The sequence below is a fragment of the Myxocyprinus asiaticus genome, chromosome 24, assembly GCF_019703515.2.
Source record: "Myxocyprinus asiaticus isolate MX2 ecotype Aquarium Trade chromosome 24, UBuf_Myxa_2, whole genome shotgun sequence".
Lineage (NCBI taxonomy): Eukaryota > Metazoa > Chordata > Actinopteri > Cypriniformes > Catostomidae > Myxocyprinus > Myxocyprinus asiaticus.
This window is the reverse complement of record NC_059367.1, coordinates 8,955,154-8,979,404: the sequence shown is the minus strand read 5'-3', so window position 1 is coordinate 8,979,404 and position 24,251 is coordinate 8,955,154. Positions and strand designations below refer to the sequence as shown.

The 24,251-nt window shown below is 36.1% G+C and overlaps 1 protein-coding gene across 3 annotated transcripts in view; it reads left to right on the top strand.

Moving 5' to 3' along the window:
* Positions 1-4,988: 4,988 nt before the first annotated feature.
* The window catches only part of LOC127415211 (formin-binding protein 1-like), a 48,682-nt gene continuing 29,419 nt past the window's right edge, over positions 4,989-24,251 (top strand). For 2 of the 3 annotated variants that reach the window (XM_051653855.1, XM_051653854.1), the window contains exons 1-7: positions 4,989-5,235; positions 8,095-8,210; positions 16,636-16,692; positions 17,132-17,279; positions 20,484-20,546; positions 20,883-20,987; positions 22,593-22,607. In XM_051653855.1, coding sequence (XP_051509815.1) covers positions 5,161-5,235; positions 8,095-8,210; positions 16,636-16,692; positions 17,132-17,279; positions 20,484-20,546; positions 20,883-20,987; positions 22,593-22,607 — 579 coding nt within the window. In that variant the 5' untranslated portion in view covers positions 4,989-5,160. The remainder of the gene's footprint in view (positions 5,236-8,094; positions 8,211-16,635; positions 16,693-17,131; positions 17,280-20,483; positions 20,547-20,882; positions 20,988-22,592; positions 22,608-24,251) is intronic. The other variant, XM_051653856.1, reaches the window with a different exon arrangement.

Here is a 24,251-nt window from a genome sequence, read left to right as displayed (position 1 = left end):
TATTCTCCTCAACCTGACAGTATTCACAAAACCCATCTGGATGTTTTCCTGTTATTTTTAGTGTATTATTTAAATTTGAATGTCCTAACCTTATTCTGTTGTAAACAACTTCCTCTTTCCTCGACTTACCTATATTTCCCATTTTTTGATTAACTTTATTGGTTATGCTGTAAAGAAATCTACCCTTTGTTTCATTGTTCCACTTTCCTTGCCATTCTTCTATTGCTTTACCCCACATTACTGCTTTAACTTCTGACTTACTTAATGCAACTTGTAATTCTATTGATTCTCTTTGTAATGCTTGTTTTGCTAATTTCAGAATCAGAATCAGAATGAGCTTTATTGCCAAGTATGCTTACACATACAAGGAATTTGTCTTGGTGACAGGAGCTTCCAGTGCACAACAATACAAAAACAGCAGTAAGACTTTTTAAAAATAATTAAAATTGAATAAAAAATAGATAAATATTGAAGAGAAAAAAGTATATATAGAATACACAATAGACTATATATATATATATATACACACACACACACATACATACATACATACATATACACATATACACCACCAGTCAAAAGTTTTGAAACACTTGACTGAAATGTTTCTCATGATCTTAAAAATCTTTTGATCTGAAGGTGTATGCTTAAATGTTTGAAATTAGTTTTGTAGACAAAAATATAATTGTGCCACCATATTAATTTATTTCATTATAAAACTAAAATGTAATAATAAAAAAAATAGTTTTGGAAATTGATGACTTGGAGCAAATAATAAAGAAAAGCAGCCACTAAGTGCCCAACATAGATGGGAACTCCTTCAATACTGTTTAAAAAGCATCCCAGGGTGATACCTCAAGAAGTTGGTTGAGAAAATGTCAAGAGTACATGTCTGCAAATTCTAGGCAAAGGGTGACTACTTTGAAGATGCTAAAATATAACACAGTTTTGATTTATATTGGATTTTGTTTAGTCACAACATAATTCCCATATTTCCATTTATGTTATTCCATAGTTTTGATGACTTTACTGTTATTCAAAAATGTGAAGAAAATAAAAATTATAATAAAGAATGAGTAAGTGTTTCAAAACTTTTGACCGGCAGTGTGTGTGTGTGTGTGTGTGTGTGTGTGTGTGTGTGTGTGTGTGTATATATATATAGTATATATATATATATATATATATATATATATATATATATATATATATACACACACATACATACATATACATACATATACACACACACACACACATACACATACACATACACATACACATACATATACATACATATACACACACATACACATACACATACACATACACATACATACATATACACACACACACACACATACACATACACATACACATACACATACATATACATACATATACACACACATACATACACACACACATACACATACACACATACATATACATACATACACACACACACACACACACACACACACACATACGTAGTGCAAATCTAAATACAATTTGGTTAAGTACAGTGCAAGGGAATGTAATGGCAGAAGAGGTAGGATGTGTTGGATAATATTAAAAGACTAAGCTGTGTATTGCACATAGTTATTGCTCAAAGGGGCAGTTTTAACTGTTCATGAGATGGATAGCCTGAGGGAAAAAACTGTTCCTGTGCCTGACGGTTCTGGTGCTCAGAGCTCTGAAGCGTCGGCCAGAAGGCAACAGTTCAAAAAGGTAATGGGCAGGGTGAGTGGGGTCCAGAGTGATTTTTCCAGCCTTTTTCCTCACTCTGGAAGTGTATAGTTCTTGAAGGGGGGGCAGGGGGCAACCAATAATCCTCTCAGCAGCTCGAACTGTCCTTTGTAGTCTTCTGATGTCTAATTTCGTAGCTGAACCAAACCAGACAGTTATTGAAGTGCAGAGGACAGACTCAATGACTGCTGAGTAGAACTGTATCAGCAGCGCCTGTGGCAGGTTGAACTTCCTCAACTGGCGAAGGACGTACAACCTCTGCTGGGCCTTTTTCACAATGGAGTCAATGTGGGTCTTCCACTTCAGGTCCTGTGAGATGGTAGCGCCCAGGAACCTGAATGACTCCACTGCTGCCACAGTGCTGTTTAGAAAGGTGAGGGGGGTCAGTGTTGGGGGGTTCCTCCTAAAGTCCACAATCATTTCCACTGTTTTGAGCGTGTTCAGCTCAAGGTTGTTTTGACTACACCAGACAGCCAGCTGTTTAACCTCCCTTCTGTATGCAGAATCATCGTCATCTCGGTTGAGGCCGATGACAGTGGTGTCATCTGCAAACTTCAGGAGCTTGACAGAGGGGTCACTGGCGATGCAGTCACTGGTGTAGAGGGAAAAGAGTAGTGGGGAGAGCACACATCCCTGGGGGGCACCAGTGCTGATTGTACAGGTGCTAGAAGTGAATTTCCCCTGTCTCACAAGCTGCTGCCTGTCTGTCAGAAAGCTGATGATCCACTGACAGATAGACGTGGGAACAGAGAGTTGGTGTAATTTAGTCCGGAGAATAGCTGAGATGATGGTGTTGAAAGCTGAACTGAAGTCTACAAAAAGGATCCTTGCATATGTCCCTGGTCTGTCCAGATGTTGCAGGATATGATGCAATCCCATGTTGACTGCATCATCCACAGACCTGTTTGCTTGATAAGCAAATTGAAGGGGATCTAGAAAGGGTCCAATGATGTCCTTCATGTGGGCCAACACCAGTCTCTCAAATGATTTCATGACCACAGACGTCAGGGCGACAGGTCTGTAGTAATTAAGTCCTGTGATTTTTGGTTTCTTTGGGATGGGGATGATAGTGAAACGTTTGAAGCAGCATGGGACTTCACACTGCTCCAGTGATTTATTGAAGATCTGTGTGAAGATGGGGGCCAGCTGGTTATTTAATTGGTAATTTATCCACCTCCTCATTTTCCTTTATACCCACATGTGCCGGAACCCACATAAACCTAATTACTGTAACAGGAAGTTGGTCATCTGAAGAGCATTTATTTATTTATTTATTTCAAAGTAAAGGTTTGCTAAAAGTCCTGGTGGATATTTCTTCCCATCGCAGTATGAAATTAAACCTTCTCTTCTCTTCTCTTCTGTTCTGTAAAAAGTCAATTCTGTCTACATTTTACTAATATATATATTAGGCTTAGGCTTTTAAGGAAAAGGTGTTTTTTTTTTTTTTTTACTTTAGTTTTCCTTTTTTAAACATTAATCTGTTGATAAAACCAGTTTTATCACTAATTATGGAGGAATTACGGAGGAAATTGATTCTTTTTTTTAATCTAGCCTTTTTCTATTTCTTGTTTCTCACTCTCCTTTCTCAAAACTACAACTGAAGAGAAGAAAAACAAAAATCTAAAAAAATAAAAATAAAATAAACAACTCCTATTTTAATTTACATAACTCTTCTCATCGACACTTACAAAAGTGACCAGCAGGGGGAGTAAAGATGAGAGAACTAATATGTATTTTACGTGGGGTACGAGGATGTGATTATTCAGATGATAAATAATAGTATAGTAAATATGGAATTTTGTGGAAAAACTATTGTTATCATGGTGCTTTTTAGGGATATACAGTAAAGGGACTTTTGAGGTGGAAGAAAAGCACTATTCGGACGGGATATGTTTTATATGTCTGTATGTTGTTACTGCATATGTCTGTAAATTTACTGTCGATTTGAATGTCTGCAGAAATCATAGAGATGGGTGTGTCTTCTGCATTTACACACTGTCGCCACGTAACTGACCTTTCAGAATATTTATTGCAGTGCATTAATTATGCAGGACATTTTAAACATGATCATACACTGGATCTGGGATTATTAGAAGAAACTGATTGGAATATCTGGCAAAATATAACATAACTGGTGATGTTAGCGAGCCTGAAATCCTATATTACACTCTTGAATAAAAAATAAAATAAAGTAAAAAAAAGGAAAATACGTTCACATTATATTTGTCCCTCTGCAAAATATGTTCTGAAACCCGGGGGCAAATCACAATTTTGAATGCTTGTGTAGCTACTTTTCTCATTTTCTTAACTGAATATATATATATATATATATATATATATATATATATATATATATATATATATATATATATATATATATTACACTTCAGACACTTGAATAACTTGAAAAACAACGAAAGTTAAAGGGTTCACAGGCTGGACAGTGCAGATTCACTGGCTTTTTACCAGCATGTCAGTTTGCACAGAATTATATACCAGGCGTTTTATAGAAGGTAAAATAGTCCACGGGATAATCTTTAATGGTGCGTGAACGTGCAGTCTGTAAAAATTACTGGCATGACCAATTCGCACGAGATTAAAATCAGGGAGAAACTCTGGTAATTATTAGCTTTTCCCACGTCCCCATATCAAAACTAAGTTCCAGCATCTATGATCCTCACAGGAACAGCAGAATATAAAGTAGGTTAAAAGTGTCAATCCTCGTTAGCATTTACGCGAACTTCCGTGGTCATTTCAGGAAATAACAGCCTACCGATGAGTTACAGATAATCGGAAAATCGAATTTACAAAATCAATATTAAGGTCATTTTTCTCAAACTTAATTTTCCAGGGGCAGCTGTTTTAGTGAATAATTTACCAAGGCAAATAATTGCAAATTATTATTTATTTATTTATTTATTTATTTATTTTTTTCGCTTTTTGATTTCTAAACGGATATGGAATGAACGGAAGATACACGGATTGGGGGGTCCATTTAATGTTCCTCTATTTATCATTAATGTTTTTATTTGAAAAAGACAAGCAAAATTTTTATTTTTATTTTTTTATTATTATTATTTTTTATTTTTTTATTTAAGTAGTCTTTTAGTCGCTTGAATACGCTAACACACATCTTATGAACAGTTAATATATGAGTAACTCCTGTGGTGTGGTTGGATTTGGCTCTGCGCGCGTGACCGCCTAGCTCTGTGTCCCAGGCGCGTGAATGAATACAGATCTAGAATACAGAGGCATTATCTTCATTTCCAGTTTCATCGGCAATTTGCAGAATGCGGAGGTGAAAACGGACGGACTCACCGATCGAGGTACCAATCCTTGACGGTATACACTGGTAATATACCAGTTAGTATTATTTTGTATGACCTGAAAGCTATTCCTGGTCAAAAATCACGCATGCATTCGAACAGAGGATTATCGCGGAGGAATTGCCTTGAAACCATGAACTGCAGTTGGGGGACGGAGCTGTGGGTGAGTACAGCCGTGATGCATGGATGGATGGGCATAGAGGCGAATGCATCTGCAAGACATTAAGCCATATATTGCACAAAATATGTGAAGATCTCCATTAGCAATCAGGTATATGCCCACCAGTGATCAATAGCCCACCTCACACGCCGTACCGCCCATTTTACAGTCTCGCAAACCGCAAATGACAGGAATCTTTGATTTCATCTACGATTTGGCCATTGGACCTTGTGCATGCACGTACAGATATGTTAATGCAAGCAAATGCATGCTCCGCAAAGCTCGTTGAATGCAGTTATTTGCCATAAGCGTTGAGTAAATACCCTGGATAACAATACTCCTGGGCCAATGCTGTCCCTAACCACATGCAAAGTGAATACTGAGGCATGCTGGAGCAGGTGCACAGGTCACTCCTATCATGCATGTGTATTCTCATCTTATTATTCTTTTGCAACACATAAAAGCTCGTGATGTTACAACAAAGTATCAGTTAAAGTGCCAGTGTATCTGTAACACATGTAACACTGTTACATTGTTTGCTCTACTTGAGCATGTAACAGGTTTTTTATGGGTTCATATTGTCTCCCATGGGCAAGACAGATCCTTGTTCTTTGTGCCAAGTAGGAAATGGTTGTATGGACCCTCAACATTTTAGGGAATAACATGGTAACAGCATTGTACTGTAATGGCTTTATCTCTGGATAAAATATGCATACACATACAAATGTAGGGGTTGCATATCCTAGTGGTTGAAGACCCCATGAAATCAAATTAAGAGTTTTGTGGCTTTTAAACCATGTCTGTTAGCTTTGTGGCATTCTATAAGCTAGTGTACTCAGTAGCGGTTTTAACCACCACGCAATTGCATGGGGCCCCGGATGTCAGGGGGTCCACGCCCTGGTAGGAATGCTCCGCAAAAAACGCTTGAGGGGTGACATGATGTTCTGGGTATATGTGCGAATACACTGTTGTCAGCGCTCTTAGAGCGGTTCACGTTAGAGGTCTGCTGGGTTCGGGTCAATTTTTCAAGTAGGACTTTTGGTTGGAGTTTGTAATTTATTTAAAAATATACAGGACTTCAGAACTTTTTTCACCCATGAGTTAGGGGCCGTTCACACCGAACGTGTTTTTGCGTGTGTCTACTCTGTTTTTCCATTGTTTTCCTATGTCTCACGCAGGACACCGGTCCTGTGTCGTATTCTGTTTCCCTGTTGGGATCTGTTTCCCCCCAGCAGATCTGTATGGGGGGAACAGTATCTGATGGTAACATTCTCCGCTGTCAGAATGTGTTCTCCCATGCACAAACCTAAGCCTAACCCTTCCCTATCCTACCTACCCTAACCCTAATCTACACTACCCTACCTACCCTAACCATAACCATAACCATAACCCCATTCCCTATCGGGGCTAGGGGGAAACAGATTCCAAATGTGTAGGCACTGTGTCAAGTAAAAAATAACTTCAGGTTTCAAAAACGCATGTCGAGACACCTGCGTTCTGTTTTATTCGTTGTACTGTCTAGATTGTTTAGCACAGGTGTCACAAAGATTCACGTTTTGAACAATTTCAGGTTGCAAAGAGGTGACTGTTACAATGTTTAACATTATTACATATTATTTTGCACCATTTTGTTTCAGCGCTTGATAAACAGCAATGTTTTTTGGTCGGCACAGCCATTGACCAGGAAAATAAAAAATGGCACTCCATGTCAAAAAGGTTGCCGACCCCTTATTTAGAGGCTGTACTCCATCTATGGAAGTCGCAGAAGATCAATCAGATCAGTGTGATGTGTAACTGAAAGCTAATGGTTAATATGGTTTCAATTCACATTTGTGAAGTTTGTACTGTGTATATAGCAATAGGCATGTAGTTAGAGAGCCATCAGTGCTGAATAATAGAACAGACATGTTGCCAATGTCAGCACATACTGATGCATCGCGTTGTTCATTTGAACAGTATCGATGTCAATTCCTAAATTCCAAGATCGATCTTTTACTCTATTCACAACACTCTACTACAGTGAGAGGAAATAACTCGCATTTGCAACCAAATTTTGCGTTATGTGACAAAAATGTATATATTTGACAACTGGCTGGTAAATGTTTAGATTTCACTCACCAGTAATTGTGTAGTTTAGTGGTGATGTATTCATTTAGCGAGATCCTTTCACTGTGTGTTGAGAGTAAAAGTTGTTCGTGCAATGTGTGTCCAAAGACAAGATCCACGCAACCCATTTGTCATTGAATAATGTCTCTTTAAATGCACTTTCTGTTCTCTACAGTCAGTTGTTGATCAAAAACAACAAAACATATACATTTAATTCAATAAGGATGAGGTAAAGACATTCGAGTGCGCTCATTTACAAACACTTTTTACAGAAATGCTGGTTTTGTTAAAGAGACAGTACCAGTTTTTAGCACGTATTCAACAAATCAGTGTAAATACCTGTAAATAGTACCAATTATTCAATTAAACAAAAAGCATGTAGCAAAAATAATATATGCAATATAATATAATATTTAGTGATTTAATTGATGGATTTGTTCATTTTTGAAAAGCTAGAATGTGACTAAAATGATAATGAATAAAATATAATTAGTAAAATTAATATTTTCATAATGTACCTAGTTAAAAGATCCCCTGTATAATTAACAGCATTAGCTGGGAGATAATTTCTTTCATTTGTAAGCAAAAGGGACAATATAACTGAAATATACCCAAATTAATTGACATAGAATCAAATCGAAATCGGAATTGAATCGAGAGCTTGTGAATCGGAATGGGAACGAATCAGGAAATCTGTATCAAAACCCAGCCCTAACTTTCAGCCTGTCAGATTAAAATCTTTTCTCTCCTTTGCAGGATCAGTTTGATAATCTAGAGAAGCACACTCAATGGGGCATTGAGTTTTTAGAGCGCTACACCAAGTTTGTGAAGGAGCGGTCGGAGATTGAATTGAGCTATGCCAAGCAGATCAGGTAAGATTCACAGAAAAGAGAAGTAACAGTTTTGTAGCTCATTAGTGTAGATTTTGTAATGATATGGTGGTGTTATCACAAATTCGTTGCTTAGGGGTTGGCAGTATTACCAAACTCTTTGGCTATGACAGTATGAGTAATTTTATATCACAGTAACAGTATATATCATGATATAGTTATATTTGTTGGAAATTCAAGGGGAATTTTTTTTATATATATATTAAATAACCATGTGGTAATGCCTATTTTAAATCCTTTTGATTATGATTATTTTTCTCATTTATTTGGAACTTGAAGTAAGTGAACCAAAAGATATGATTATTCATAATAAATGAATGAGAAGTCTGGAAAAACAGCTTCACATTATGTAACACTTGAGTTAAATAATAAATGTCACAAAACAGTAAAACTAAGGCCACCTCCATTTTCAGTTTCTTAAGGTCATCGCTTTTTCAAAGTATGCGGTTATAGAGAGTGTTTTCGAGAGTATGTGTTTTCGGTGGAAGAAAGCAGCTTTCTAGTGTGGGTGAGAGGAATAAACAGTGAAATTTATGCATTTTCAGATGAAAACATATTAGTGTGGACATTTTCTGAGATTCTAAAACAGATAGTTCAGAGTCTTCCGACTCGGAATTCTGATCGGATGAGCCACATTCGAAGCTGTTGTAAAATAGCCAAAATACGCACACCTGTGACCGCTCATCAGTTGAATTCTATATTAACGCAACAAGTTAACAACCAAATTTCGCTTTGAGTTGTGCCTAACAACCCCCCTTAAAGCTGAGTTGCAAAAATAAACAATGTTTTCAAAACAGCTTTCTGAATACGCCCAACGTTTGCTGTTGTTCAAACAGTCAGATAGTCCCGCCCCTAAATCAAGCCATTGGTTGAGTTACGTTGTTTCGGCGGGTCTAACGGGTTGCTCAAAACAAACACAGGAATTTTTATAGCTCCACAGAGACACAGTGTTTACAGTTTTTGAGAAAATTAACCAATGAATGGCATACTTATAGTTGTCTCTGCATATTAAGCTGGGATAGAAGAGACTATTTTAACACTGAAAAAGTAAACAAGTTCTTACTTACGGCAGCACTTCATGCTTCATGCTCGCTCTCTCATTTGTAAATAGCGAATAAATGACTAGGGTTGCCATGGTGTTACCTGTTTTACTCGGTACAAGGAGCAACACCGGTGTGAAATTTTATACCGGGTACAAGGGGGAAACATTATGAATGGAACTTCCAATATCAATACAATAGCCTAACGAACAGAATTGCCTTAAATAAAGATTAGTTGCCTAATGAAGAGTTTGCGACCCATGATAAATGAACCTAAATAATGCATTGAAAGCCAGATGTTCTTTACCAACGTATCAAATTAAACAGGATGGCAAGTACGTGCACTGATGGAAGACGTTTAATAGCAGGTTGCGAATATAATGTGCATGGTGGGTAACTGTAAGACGTCTCTGATTCAGAATGACACAAGAAATGCTGTTAGACACACAGACACGCGCTTGAAGAAACACACTTTATTATATTTTTAAGAACAGATGACAGAATAGCCATCTAGGCTCATGTCTGATGCACTGTTTGTTCAGAGGCGTGCAGTCTCGTGGAACACGTGTATTTTAAAGGGTTCTCACTCTTTCTTTGTTTCAGTTTTCTGAATTTTTTTTGCAAGTATAGTATCGTCTGTGAGAATGCTGCAAATGACCTCAGACCATCTCAGCTCAGGAGGTGCTCTGAGGTGCGTTTGCTTTATTTCCACAGAGCAGTTTGTTGTGAGCGCAACTCTGCAGGGTCACTTTATATATATATAGCCTATATATCTGTGATTAAATTATTAAATAATACAAAAAAACGTTCACCTCGAACCATAATTTATATTTCAGTGATTGTTATCATCATTTAATTATTACGTTTACATTTATAATTGTTTTTAGATCTTAATTTGTGTTAGTATTTTTCCACCTGTTGTCATAGATGGATACTTGCGTGATGGTAAATGGAAAGGTGGTTATATATGATTTATTTTAATTTTTTTACCACTTCTTTATTTTAATTGCTTTTTTCGTTTCGTTTGAAGTGCAATTTGAATTTAGAAACGTCTTTGGTTTAAAGGTGCAGTATGTAAGATTCAGAAACCCTTGTTATTAATGACACCTGTGGCCGTTAAGTGAACTGCAGCCAGCTACCTTTTGCTCATGCTCGTGCACACACTCCATAGGGACGCGAGCGAGCAAGCACGGACCAAAACAATGATGAAACATACAAAGAGACTGAACGTGATTCAACGACATCATGTTGACAGATGAGGTAGCATAATTAAAATTACACAGTTATGATTTTTTTACTACAAACTTTGAGAATGTATATTATATTTGACTCTCCAGTGCTAGAACAGGGCTAAAACAAAGTGTGGATATAGGTCTGACTATGCGAGACTGTAGTTTGAAGTAATCACTTTTCTTTGCATGATACATTGACTCCATTTATACGATAGCCTATGTTAAAGCTAGCTAGCCAGCTTTATCAATAGCAGTTAGCTAAATTTGGTGGATGATGACAGCTGTTTATAAAATAGCCTGTACATTATAAATATGTTGACACAATTCAGTATTGATAGGATTCCATCACAACTGTCATTTTGATATATCGATGCGCTATTGTTTTATAATAATAGAATGTATATATTTTATGTATAACCAAGTTACGTTAAACTAATTAATGGAGCTTTTTGCATTATCTTGAACATTGTCTAGCATTCATTTCATGTGTTATTGTGGTTTACCTTGCTGAATAATTACAGATTAACATTGATTATGACAGTTACTGTGCAGGCAAGATCAAGTTAGCTATAATTACACAGATCAGTTCTTATGGCACTATACTTCACATGCTTTGCAGTTATGTAAGCTTACCTGTCCAATAAGAAGAACGCCAATTCAGGGTCGGTTTTGATCCCTAAAATCGAACGAAGTTCCCTCCAGGAATCAAATGCCCTGCTGATGTTCACTCTAGTTTTCGCATGACCACGATCACGTTCCCGCTTAGCCAGATGGGATTCAGTAGATAAATGTTTTTTTTTTTGGCTTACTCGGAGTTTGTGTAGGAGTTGGTGTTGTGCTGGGAGCCGGACGTTTGCTGGATTCCATCTCTAAGATAACGTTACCTAGTGTTGCAGTTTGTTGTTGCTGTTGAATAGCATAAGAGAATCACTGAGGCAAGGCTCTCGGGAGCGTGCATAAACGTCACATCCTTTGGATTTTCCCAGAAAAAGCGACCCGCTCCCTTCGCTTGAAAATCAGTCTACAGGTTTTTATAGGCAACCAAGGAAGTCCGGGAAGGACACATTTTTTAAGTTGCGTTACAAGCCGTTCACACATTGGCAAAAAAAAAAAAATAAATAAATTAATTTAATTTTCAATGCAAAATCACTAAAGCAAGAATATTCACTGATCCCTCAGCCAGGGTGTTGACAATGTAATCGGATATTGTGATATTTGAATTTTTTTAAATAAAAATATCATGAACATATTTCTTGCATATCGCCCAGCCCTAGGAGGGAACCAAACTAATTTATTCACACACATTCAAATTCATTACCCTTCCGAAGCAGCTAAACTGGGTCCTGGGATGAAAGGTAATAAAACACCAACATTAAACCCTCAACAACCCACAATAAGTGATGTATTTGCCCGGACAACGAAATACCCCACTGGCCCATGATGGAGAGAATGCACTAATAAAGTAGGTTTGTTACCAAAGGGATGTTGCCCTTCACAACTGTTGAAAAGCCATCTTTCAAAAAGTTGAACAACACACATTTTAATTGCACTTCATTTTTTTTATTTGAATTTTTAGTTAAAATAAATAAAAAATAAAGTTCAAAGTTTGAAATCAAGCTGCCTTGTGTTATTGTGTAGGCTATCGCTTAATGAAAATGATGTCATAGTACCACTTAGCGTCCAACCAGCGGTAATACCGGTGTTAGTCGGTTTGAACGTGAACACCGCACCGGTTTGAAAATTATGATATCATGGCAAGTCTATAAGTTACTACGGTGCAATTATCAAATGGAAGGTTGATTTTTGATCCTCACAGTTATGCATATCACTGCATCAGAAAAGTACTGACATTCTGAATCAATACATTTCTGTGTCAAAATGCTTATTGGACTATTATTGTCTGATAATGTTTGTATGTTTATGTTTTCTGTGCAGTTTAAGTTCAGTTTTTGCACATACTGTACACAGAGAGTAAATGTTATAAACTAGTTAGTATTGCGGTTAATGTCTTTACCAGACTTGAGGAATATATGTTTTGTAAAATGTGTATATTTTCTCAGACATTGAGAATTTGTTTTAATTTTAAAGTCAGAATTTACTGTACACCTGCATTTGTTAAATATGTTTTATGTTGTTTATGTCATTTACTCACTTTCATGTTGTTTTTTATGACTTTCTTTCTTCTGTGGAACACTAAATGAGATGTTTCGGGCATAATGTTAGAGACTGTCAGCCTGAGTCACCATTCACTTTCATTGTATGGAAAAAGATGCAGTGAAAGTGAATGTGACTTTGGCTGACATTCTGCCTAACATCTCCTTTTGTGTTCTATGGCAGAAAAAAGTAATTTGGGTTTGGAACAACATGAGGATGAGTAAATGATGGCAGGATTTTCATTTTTGTTTAAACTATAGCCAAGACTTATGGTAAAGACAAATGTAATATACAAATGTTCATAAAGGTGACATTTCATGGCAACAAGGTATTATCTCTGTGGAAACAAACTAAATAAAACATGTCCGGCATGTATTACCAAGGATACCGGGTTTCCACAGCTCTGACCCACATTTTAATATCCACCACTGATTGTGCAATATTCTTTATGATTGTGCTGCATTTTGGAAGTTTATTAAGCAGCATTTTTCACCAGAGGTCTAGTCCCAGAGGACACAATGACTTACCAGTGTCTTCTGTGCCCCTATTCAAAAACATATGCTGAGAAACCTCAGCATTTACAATAAACCCCACAGCTGGAGCTTACAGCGGCACTATTCAGCGATTTGACCAGCCGTGCAACAAATAGGCCCTTTCTGCATTTTTATTTTTTTTTTTCCATAAAAGATAATCCTCTTTTTGTAGCTTCATGTCAATCAGCGCATTGTTGTTTTTTTTAATAAGTGTGCCACGGAGTAATTTTGTTCTTTTTCCACTAGAGACCAAAAGAAATAGATTTTCTAATTCCCAATGTCTCCCGCAGGCTTTTTATGTTCAGATCCGAGTCACGGGTGAAAGATTTATTACGTGCTAAACACATGTTAGCAGATAAATGACATTGACGTGGACCTGTCTAGTTGAGGAATAATAGTCCTTTAAAAGCCACTGGGATGGGTTATTCTGAAGAGTATTTTTTATGTGTTTGTCAACCTTTTGTTTCCATTTGCTGTTGCATATTGAAACGCATTGCGGCCTATTTAGGCCTATTGTAGGGAAAAAAGAAGACAATAAAGCATCTGCATTGGTGTGCCCTTGTCAAGAAACTGCAAGATGGTGATCTGCCTAGCAACACGTCAGACTCCTGGGAGGTACCGTTGGGTGTGTGCAGAGAGAGAGAGAGAGAGAGAGAGAGAGAGAGAGAGGAGAGAGAGATGGAATGAAGGGAAGCTGTAGGAAAATTCATTGAGGAGGAGCCACCATCAATGTGCGTACTCACGATCATAATTGATTTTAAACCATGTATAGGCTCTCTTTAAATTAAAGGGATAGTTCACCCAAAAATAGAAATTACGTTATCATTTACTCATCCTCATTTTGTTTTAAACCCATTGACTTTCTTTCTTCTTTGGAACATGAAAGGTTTTTAAGCACATCATGGAAACTTATTTGCATATAAGAAAGTGAAGGGCTACTGGGTCTGTCAAGCTCCAAAATGACTAAAAGCACCATAAAAGTAGTCCATGTGACTCGTGTGATGTTTTTCAAGACTTCTGAAGCCTTCTGAAGTTTTAGGATACTTTAAAGGTGCTTTTTTAAATCTTTTTTGTAAGAGCTTGACAGACCCAGTCCCCTTTTACTTTCACAAGTAATTGAATAAATAACCAAGATTACAGTTAAAGCTGCTACCATTAACTAATCGTGAAAAATGTCAGTGACAGTATTCCAATGAGGTCTACTCCAAAAAAAGATCAAATATATTTTTTTAAATGTTATGTTTTATATAAACAGTATATATACCGCTCAGCCACAACATTAAAACCACCTGCCTAATATTGTGTGGGTCCTCCTCGTGCCGCCAAAACAGCACCAACCCGCATCTCAAAATAGCATTCTGAGATGCTATTCTTCTAACCACAATTGTACCGAGTGGTTATCAGAGTTACCGTAGACTTTGTCAACCAGGCACCATTCTGAGTAAATTCTTTGAGTATTTCTGTAACTGCTGATGTCCTGGGATTTTCATGTACAACAGACTCTAGAATTTACTCAGAATGGTGCCAAAAACAAAATACATCCAGTGAGTGGCAGTTCTGTGGATGGAAATGCCTTGTTGATGAGAGAGATCAACAGAGAATGGCCAGACTGGTTTGAACTGACAAAGTTTATGGTAACTCAGATAACCGCTCTGTACAATTGTGGTGAGAAGAATATCATCTCAGAATGCTATTCTGAGATGCGGGTTGGCGCTGTTTTGGCGGCACGAGGGGGACTTACACAATATTAGGCAGGTGGTTTTAATGTTCTGGCTGATCAGTGTACAGTATATACCCTACCGTTCAAAAGTTTGGGGTCACTTGCCTGAAAAGTTTCTCATGATCTTAAAAACCTTTTGATCTGAAGGTGTACGCTTAAATGTTTGAAATTAGTTTTGTAGACAAAAATATAATTGTGCCACCATATTAATTTATTTAATTACAAAACTAAAGTTTTATTAAAATAAAAAAACGTTTTTGAAATTGAAATAAATAATAAATAATAACCGAATAATAAAGAAAAGCAGCCAATAAGTGCCCAACATAGATGGGAACTCCTTCAATACTGTTTAAAAAGCATCCCAGGGTGATACCTCAAGAAGTTGGTTGAGAAAATGTCAAGAGTACATTTCTGCAAAATCTAGGCAAAGGGTGACTACTTTGAAGATGCTTGATTTATTTTGGATTTTTTTAGTCACAAAATAATTCCCATATTTCCATTTCTATTATTCCATCGTTGTGATGACTTTAATATTATTCTAAAATGTGAAAAAATAAATAAAAAAAATAAATAAAGAATGAGTAACTGACCCTAAACTTTTGAACAGTAGTGTATATAAAATCTAAATATATTTTTAATATTGTATATTTAATATTTTTATTTATATGTTGAATTATATTTATTTGGGCGCCTTTCTTAGCACTACTCGTATAATGCAATTTGATTTTCCTTTGTGCCTCTGCCTGCCGTGGGCAACATTGAAACTGCTTTTCACACCTGAATCTGGTTATTAGTTCACCCAAAAAGAAACTTCTGCCATTATTCAAAGTGATTGTATCTTTGGAATGGAAGGTATCTTTCTATGTGTGTATGTGCAAATGTTTTTTGTTTGTTTGTTTGTTTGTTTTTATAATCTAGATTTGCTTATAAATAGTGCTAAATTTTTCATAAGCAAAACAGGTTCAAACGTTGAAAGTTAAATACTAAATTTCAAGTACTCGATTACAAAATTACTCAAAATGCCCATCCCTAGTGTCATCGTGCAGCCCTATTTCACAAAAAGACAAGGTGTGTGTATTAAGAACGTTAATAGGGTCAATTTTTAATTCATGTTGATTTGACTAATTATTAATAAACTACGCACTATTATGTAAAAGAGTGGCAAGGATAGTCTTTATGAAGGAAGAAAGAAATTAATGCAAGTTCGGAAAGACATGAGGATGAGTAAATGATGTCAGAAATGTCATTTTATGGGGTAAATTATCCTTTTATTCACATTATATACAGTATGTGGATGAAGGAGTGATTTTTTCGTTGTCAGTATGTTATTTCATGTCATCCGGCGACTCATTTTTCCTCTCTGATTGACAAAGGTCAGCCTCATGAATCAGAGGCCTTGTGCAGTGGAATGATACGATTATTCTGATGGTGACAATATTAGCTTTTGTTCGTGGTGCAGCCTTGCATTGCACCACAAGCACTATTATGAAGTCTTATTTCTCCTTAACATGCACAGTTTTATTCAATCAAATAACAGGGAGACAAAGAACCACTTGAAATCTGTAATGTCTTAGTTTTCTTTGTTTTCTGCATAACAATTTGATTTTTGGTGGAAGAAATGTATTTAGAAATGTTTTCATTGTATTTTTAATGCTAAGGGTGACTGAAAAGAGGAGTGACATTTTTAAATTCTTTTTATACGATCTGTCTTATCTTTTCTTTTTATAGGAATCTGTCTAAGAAGTATCAGCTTAAGAAGAACTCTAAAGAAGAGGAGGAATACAAGTGAGTGACAGCAGTTTTACACAAAGCATACAAGTGCATCAGTCTGCAGGTTAAGTTAACATTTAAATGATCTGCTTGATTTCTTTGCTCTATGGTTTTTAGTGCTTGACCAGAAATGGGGATCTTTAGTAATTTAGCTATTCTTTTTCAAATCTGATTCCTCTTAACTATTTTTAAGTAATTTCATTAACTATTCTTTTAGTGTTTTTGAGGAAGAAATATTTGGAAACAAGGAATGCTTATTGCATTTATTACTCTCAGTAGCCCTGAAATCATTTCAGATTTCAACAGATTTTTATTTTTTTAATGCAGCACAGAAGCAGCATAAATGTTGTGATGTGCTGAAAAGTTGAGAAGCATGTTTGTCATATTTATAACATCACTTTGTGCTTGTAATGCATTAATATAATGTATCATAACGTTTTACATTTGCCATCAGGTACACTTCATGTAGAGCCTTTCTGATGACCTTAAATGAGCTGAACGACTATGCAGGTCAACACGAGGTCATTGCAGAAAACCTGTCGTCTCAGATCATCACCGAGCTGACCCGCTACACTCAAGAACTAAAGGCAGAACGCAAATCGGTACGAACATCCATGCTTTTCTTTTCAAGAGGATCTCCTAGAAAAAAACCAAATCTTGCCTCCTGCTTTCTAGAGATCATAAAGTCATTGAAGTCATTGAAGATGTGCTGCATCAAACCTCAAAAGTCATTTTTTTTTTTTAATAAAGCTTTGCAGTCCAGCACCATGATCACCTCTTACAAATCCAGGGTAAATCATCTAGAATATGTTATTATTTTGTTTATAATTTTCTCCCAGCTCTGTGGAATAAAGGCAGACTCAATGTGGGTTATAAATTCAGGTCAGTGGAGTTTGAGCGGGTTGCCCTCCCCCTACTTTTGGCCTCTCTTGTCTAAAGGTCCTCGCTCGGGTTCAAGAGGCCTCTGTCTGAGGATTTCTGCGATTAAAAGATGATTGTTTAATGTGTTAAAAAAAAAAATTTATGCAGTGTCCCTTTTTTCACTTCCTTAAACTTCACTAATGTTTTCCCCAATTTCTGTTGCTAAAGTTGACATGTATACATTTCTAGGAGGCACATGTTCGACTCGACTGCACAACCTAGCACAGAAACTGATTGTGTGGAGCAGTGCACGCTTAATCATTACGCATGACACATATCCCGGGCATAATAAACACAGGAGCCGTATGAAGAATAGAAACTTCACCCGCAAGTGGTGAGCCAGGTGTTGGAGAGATACGGGCAAGCTGTATCTTTGTATATATGTATGTAAAATGAAACCGCATGAGAGACTCTTATTTGTGTGATGTAGACTAAACTGCAGCCAGAGAAAATAATAGTTTTTAAACTTTTTTTATAGTTTTAAACTTAAGCAAATTAAACTTCAGCATTAAATTTGTTTTATATCTGTATGTATAGTGTCTAATAATGCATTGGCAGTGTCAATCAATCTTGAAATGAATTGAATCTGCCCATTTGATCCTATTATTAAAAAATTCGGTAACACTTTACAATAAGGTTCCATTCGTTAACATAATGCATTAGGTATCATGAACAAACAATTAACAATAAATTGTTCACAGCATTTTATTTTAATCTTTGTTAATGTTATTTAATAAAAACACAATTGTTCATTGTTATACATACATGTTTTTGCAATTTTAAAAATGTATTACTATACAGTATGTTGATAGTAAAATTAACTAAGATTATTAAATGCTGTATAAGTATTGTTCATTGTTAGTTCATGTTGACTAATGTTGCTAACTAATGTTAACAAATGGAACCTTATTGTAAAGTGTTACCAGAGTCCACTGGAAAACACCAGAAGATTTTGCCCAACTTTTAATTACAGCATGTCGACTGATTTTATGGCATGTAAACATATGTATAGCTGTGCGATTAATCGATTCACAGTCCTACCTCATAGCTAACATGGACTAAAAGCCACAAAACTCCAATTTTGATTTTATGGGATCTTTAAGATTTCTCCACAAGAAATATTTACTAAAAGAACTTATTTTTAAAAGTTAAATATTTAAAACCTTAAGTTAAAACTTTCTTAGGAGCTGTTCAGACTCAATGGATTCTTGCGCTAACAAAGTTAGCTGCAGCACAATGAATAGAAATGAATGCAGACATCTCAACTTTTCTGTGCGAGACGCTAAAAAAAAAAAAGACGCAATACCGGTCCGTAAGACGTCCGCCTGGAGCATATTTACTTACAAAAAACATACAAAAATGTTTTTGGTGTGAACGGCCCCTCATACGGCTGCATAAATATACTTACACGGGAATAACAATAGCAGGAAACATGCATCATGTGCTTGAATGTAACATTTTGATATACTTTATGTTTTATTCTGTGTTGATTGACACAAACTTCTTGTCACGAAAAGTTTGGGCTATTATGCTTGGACATGTGTTTTCTGCAGGCGCCTTGTGCCACATCTGACGCATTTTTTTTTTTCTTTTCTTTTTCTCCCAATTTGGAATGCCCAATTCCCCATGTGCTTTTAAGTCCTCGTGGTCACATAGTGATTCGCCTCAATCCGGGTTACGGAGGATGAATCCCAGTTGCCTCTGCGTCTGAGATCGTCAACCCACACATCTTATCACATGGCTTGTTGAGTGTGTTGCCATGAAGACATAGCGTGTGTGGAGGCTTTACGCCATCCACCGTGGCAACCACGCTCAACTCACCATGCGCTCCACCGAGAACGAACCACAATATAGTGATCACGAGGAGGTTACCCCATGTGACTCTACCCTCCCTAGCAACCGGGCCAATTTGGTTGCTTAGGAGACCTGGCTGGAGTCACTCAGCATTCCCTGGGATTCAAACTAGCGAACTAGTGAACTCCAGGGGTGGTAGCCAGCGTCTTTACCACTGAGCTACCCAGGCCCCAATGATGCATTAGTGTTGTGTTTTTAAAATGCCGTGAAAAGTCAAAAAAAAATGTATGGGTTATGGGAACCCTGCACTCTTTCCCATTCCGTTGCGCTCTTGTCTAGTTGTTTTTCTACGTAGAATCACATCCAATGTGAACAGCACCTCACCTTTTTTGCATCTGCTTGCTCGGTTGTTGTCTGCAAGCTGAATAGCAGGTCGACATGCTTGCCGATAGGACAAGCGGTGGCTCCACCAAATATCTCTAACCACTGTCACATTGTTGAGCCCCAATTGGATTAAACCAGGACCATGTGCGAGCTGAGGGAGATGTAGCCTAGTTCCTTTCGCCTCCACTATTCCCCAAACTGCATTGATGCATTTTGTCTGCCTTTTGTGTTCAAATGTCACGCTGAAAGAAAGTGGTCTTTATGTATTTTTCATAAAGAGAGTTGTGGTATGCTGTGAGTGGGACGACACAAGTGATCGACTGTGTAAAGTTTCACTAATGAGAGCTCCTAAATAAATGATTTGAATCATGAAATTCAAGAGTTAATTAATATTTATTGTGCATGAATACGTCTTTGCTGGCGTAATTGAATTCTTTATGAAATGACCAGGGATTTGGATTGGGAAATATCTCTGGAATATAATCTTTCTAGCAGCTGGTGTCTGGGTTGATTGCCTCACATTTCATTTAATCAGTTTAGTTTCTGATTAAATGTCTTTTCAGCAATTTATTCTTTAAAAGGATGTGTCAGTAGTAACAAAATAATGAGTTGAACCATCACTTTTAAGGGTGTAGTACTCACATTAACGATGACTAATGATTTACTTAATTTGAATTGTTCTTTGCTTGTCTTTTCTCTCTTCCAAGCACTTCCATGATGGCCGGCGAGCGCAACAGCACATCGAAAATTCATGGAAGCAGCTGGAGTCGGTGAGTCAGTTAACTAAACAGAAGATAGTGGGAATATTCAAATGATTCATGACACTGATAGCCTCTCTTTCTTCATTTGTCTAAAATATGAACTGTACGCCTACCAAAAATGGACCTCTTAGTTATAATAAACCTTTGTGTGAAATGAGTAACAGGCATCTGTTTAAGAAACTTCTCGTTTAATATGAACATTAGCCTACTGCCTCTGTTTTTCAAGATTCTTAATCACAAAATCAATGGTCAGTTATGGTGTTGAAGCTGTGGCCATGGGTTCATACTGTATCACGAGGAATCAAATTTCTCTTCATTTTCTTAAACTGAATTTGTCTCTTTCAGAGTAAGAGAAGATTTGAGCGGGACTGTAAGGAAGCAGATCGCGCCCAGCATTACTTTGACAAGATGGACGCAGACATTAACGTGACAAAGGCAGATGTGGAGAAGGTATGGACGTGTGTGTACATTTTTGAGGAGAGAAGCTGTTCCTATCACAAACGCGTCATTCTCCATGACTGCTTTCATCCTTTTCTGTGAGTGTGTGTGGACAGTGAGGAGCCCCTGTTTGGAACGAAGGGGTCTTGATGGATAGTAATATAACCGAGATCAAGTTCTGCTTTTATGAACCTTAAATTGAATCGTCTTGTTCATTCCTTATACCTAACCTACTCTTATCTTACCTTCTCTGTACTGAAAAAAATATCTGTTTTGTTGAAAAGGAAGTTGGAGAATTGGGGATGCACAATATAACAGCGACTATAACTAGTGCTGAATCATTACGATGATTCTAATGCAAATGATTTGGCCATTAAGACATTTGATTTGTTTCACAACCTCTGTTTTGCAACTTGTGAGTTAGACAGATGTTTGAAAAGTATCTCTGATTTAAACTTCAATAACAAAAATGGCATTAGAGTTGGTACATTTGTGAATCAGTTCAAACTGATTTAAAATTTATTGAAAAAATTGGAAGCAAATTTTTTTGGGGGGTAAATACAAATTGGTATAGATTTGTAAAAATTAGGATATTTTGTCCGTGAATCAGTTTAAACTGTCAGTTTAAATTAATCGAATTATAACTCTAATTCAACAATTTGTTTGCGTCATCATCCGAAATGTTTTTGGTAAATAGATATTTAAAAATGTTGACATTTCCATCCATGAATCAGTTCAAACTGTCAGTTTAATGAAACGAATTCTAATTCTGATTCACCAGTTGTTTAGCGTCATTGTTCAAATGTTTTCAGTAAATGAAAATTGCTATAGATTTATAAGAATGAGGTTATTTTGTCCGTGAATCAGTTCAAACTGCCAATTTAAATTAATCGATTCATAACTAAGATTTAATCATTCCACAATTTTTTTTATTCATCATCCGAAATGTTGTCGATAAATAGAAAATGGTATAGATTTTAAAAAATCTAAATTTAAATAAATGAATCAAATTATAACTCTGATTCAACAATTTGTTTGCGTCATTATCCGAAATATTTTGTATAAATACAAATCGGTTTCGATTTATAAATATTTTGTCATTTCATCCATAAATAAGTTCAAACTGCGAGTTTAAATGAATCGAATTCTAACTCTTTAACCAATTTTTTTGTGTCATTGTTCAAAAATGTTTTCAGTAAATACAAATTGCTATAGATTAATAAGAATGAGGTTATTTTGTCCGTGAATCAGTTCAAACTACCAATTTAAATTAATCGATTCATAACATAGATTTAATCATTTATGTCATCATTCAAAAATGTTTTTGGTAAATACAAATTGTTATAGATTTATAAAAATAAGGATATTTCAGAATTACCATAAAAAATAAATGTATATTGTATAAATGTTCAAGAATATGGTAAGAATTGGAATGAGATGGGAAGAATATCCCCACGAATTATCAAGGTAGTTTCAATAATAAGAAACAAAGACAAATAGTTTGTCACAACTGATATGCCATATGTCTGTAGTTTGTTATGAATATAAGCCCAAAGTACTGTTATTAGTGCTGTGACACTAATTGACTTTATCTTTGTTTTTTAACATGTCTTAAAGCGGTGTTCTCTCAAGGTAGGTTTAAACAAGAGTCGTCTTTGTCGCTGGAGAGTTTGTTAACTTGTTCGGTGTATACCCATATCAACAAAGAGTGTTTGTCGTAATTTTGTTTTCGTTGTTATATTTTGTTACGTTCACGTTTATGCTTGCAGCGTATATCTGAATCTTTCCTGTCGTCACCTTGTACAAATGCACAGAATAAGACTTGTCATGGAATATTGATGTTAAAATGCTTTCAATTGTGAAAAACAGCTATGTTGGTAGGGTTACAGATTCAAATAATGCACAATTTATTGTTAATCACAAAAACACAGTTTTGAGAGTCTGTGCACACTGTCTGGTTAATGTACATGAAGGTTTTCACAAACAGTAGCCCCAAAAAGTATCCGGACACTTAGCCACACTTACAGTAAAAATGTGCGAATGTCTTTTCATTGTATAACCAAATATCAAATCAAGTGGCATTTATTTAAAAAAAGAAAGAAAAAAAAGCACAAACACATTTTCAAGCTAAACATTCCACAAAAAAAAGGATAAAAAAATAGATACGGTGGATTACTCTGCTAGGACATCTGTGTGAACTCACATGAGGGGAACTGACATTATACCAGTTGGTTAAAAGTAATTGCAAAAATGGCAAAAAAAAAAGTTACGTTGGTTCCCGAGAAAAAGTCCAGCACCTGTTTGGAAATTGTACTTGGTTTAATATTTTGTATCTATTGCAATGAAATTCACATTTTAAGTGTGACTTAAGTGTCCAGATACTTCTTGGGGCCACTGTATTTGTTTACTGTAGTTAGTATGCATGATGAATATATGTCTGTGGTGTGAACGGTTGAAAATCAATATTTTCATTATTTTTTTCCATTTTATGTAACAATTTGAACATTCATTGTCATTTGTGCGTGTGCGTGTATGTGCATTGTTTTTACATATAGTGTTGGTACATAGTCATTTTTTCTTGTCAGTGTCTTCTTCATCAGTGTGACAGGGCTACTCATGTTCTGAATAGCATACTACTTTTATTATTTCTGCAGTATATTGTATGTAATTTAAGTGTGCATAGAATACCTGGATGACCTACTGCATTTTCCACAATGTACATTGAATCTCATGCAGTTTGCTCTGTTTGTATGGACAAAGTGATAGTTGACGCAAAAATGAAAATTCTCTCATCATTTACTCACCCTCATACCATCCCAGATGTGTATGACTTTCTTTCTTCTGCAGAACACAAACAAAGATTTTTAAAAGAATATTTCAGGTCTGTAGGTCCATACAATACAAGTGAATGGTGTTCAGAACCTTGAAGCTCCAAATATCACATAAAGGCCACATAAAAGCAATCCATAAGACTCCAGTGGTTTAATCCATGTCTTCAGAAGCGATATGGTAAGTGTGGGTGAGAAATAGATCCATATTTAAGTCCTTTTTTTTATACAATAAATCTCCACTTTCACTTTTACTATAAATCACCACTTTTACTTCAACTTTTGTATTTTGAAGGTGAAAGTGAAAGTGGAGATTTATAGTACAAAAGGACTTAAATATGGATCTGTTTCTCACCCACACCTATCATATTGCTTCTGAAGACATGGATTCTTATGGATTACTTATGCTGCCTTTATGTGATTTTTGGTGCTTCAGAGGTCTGATCAC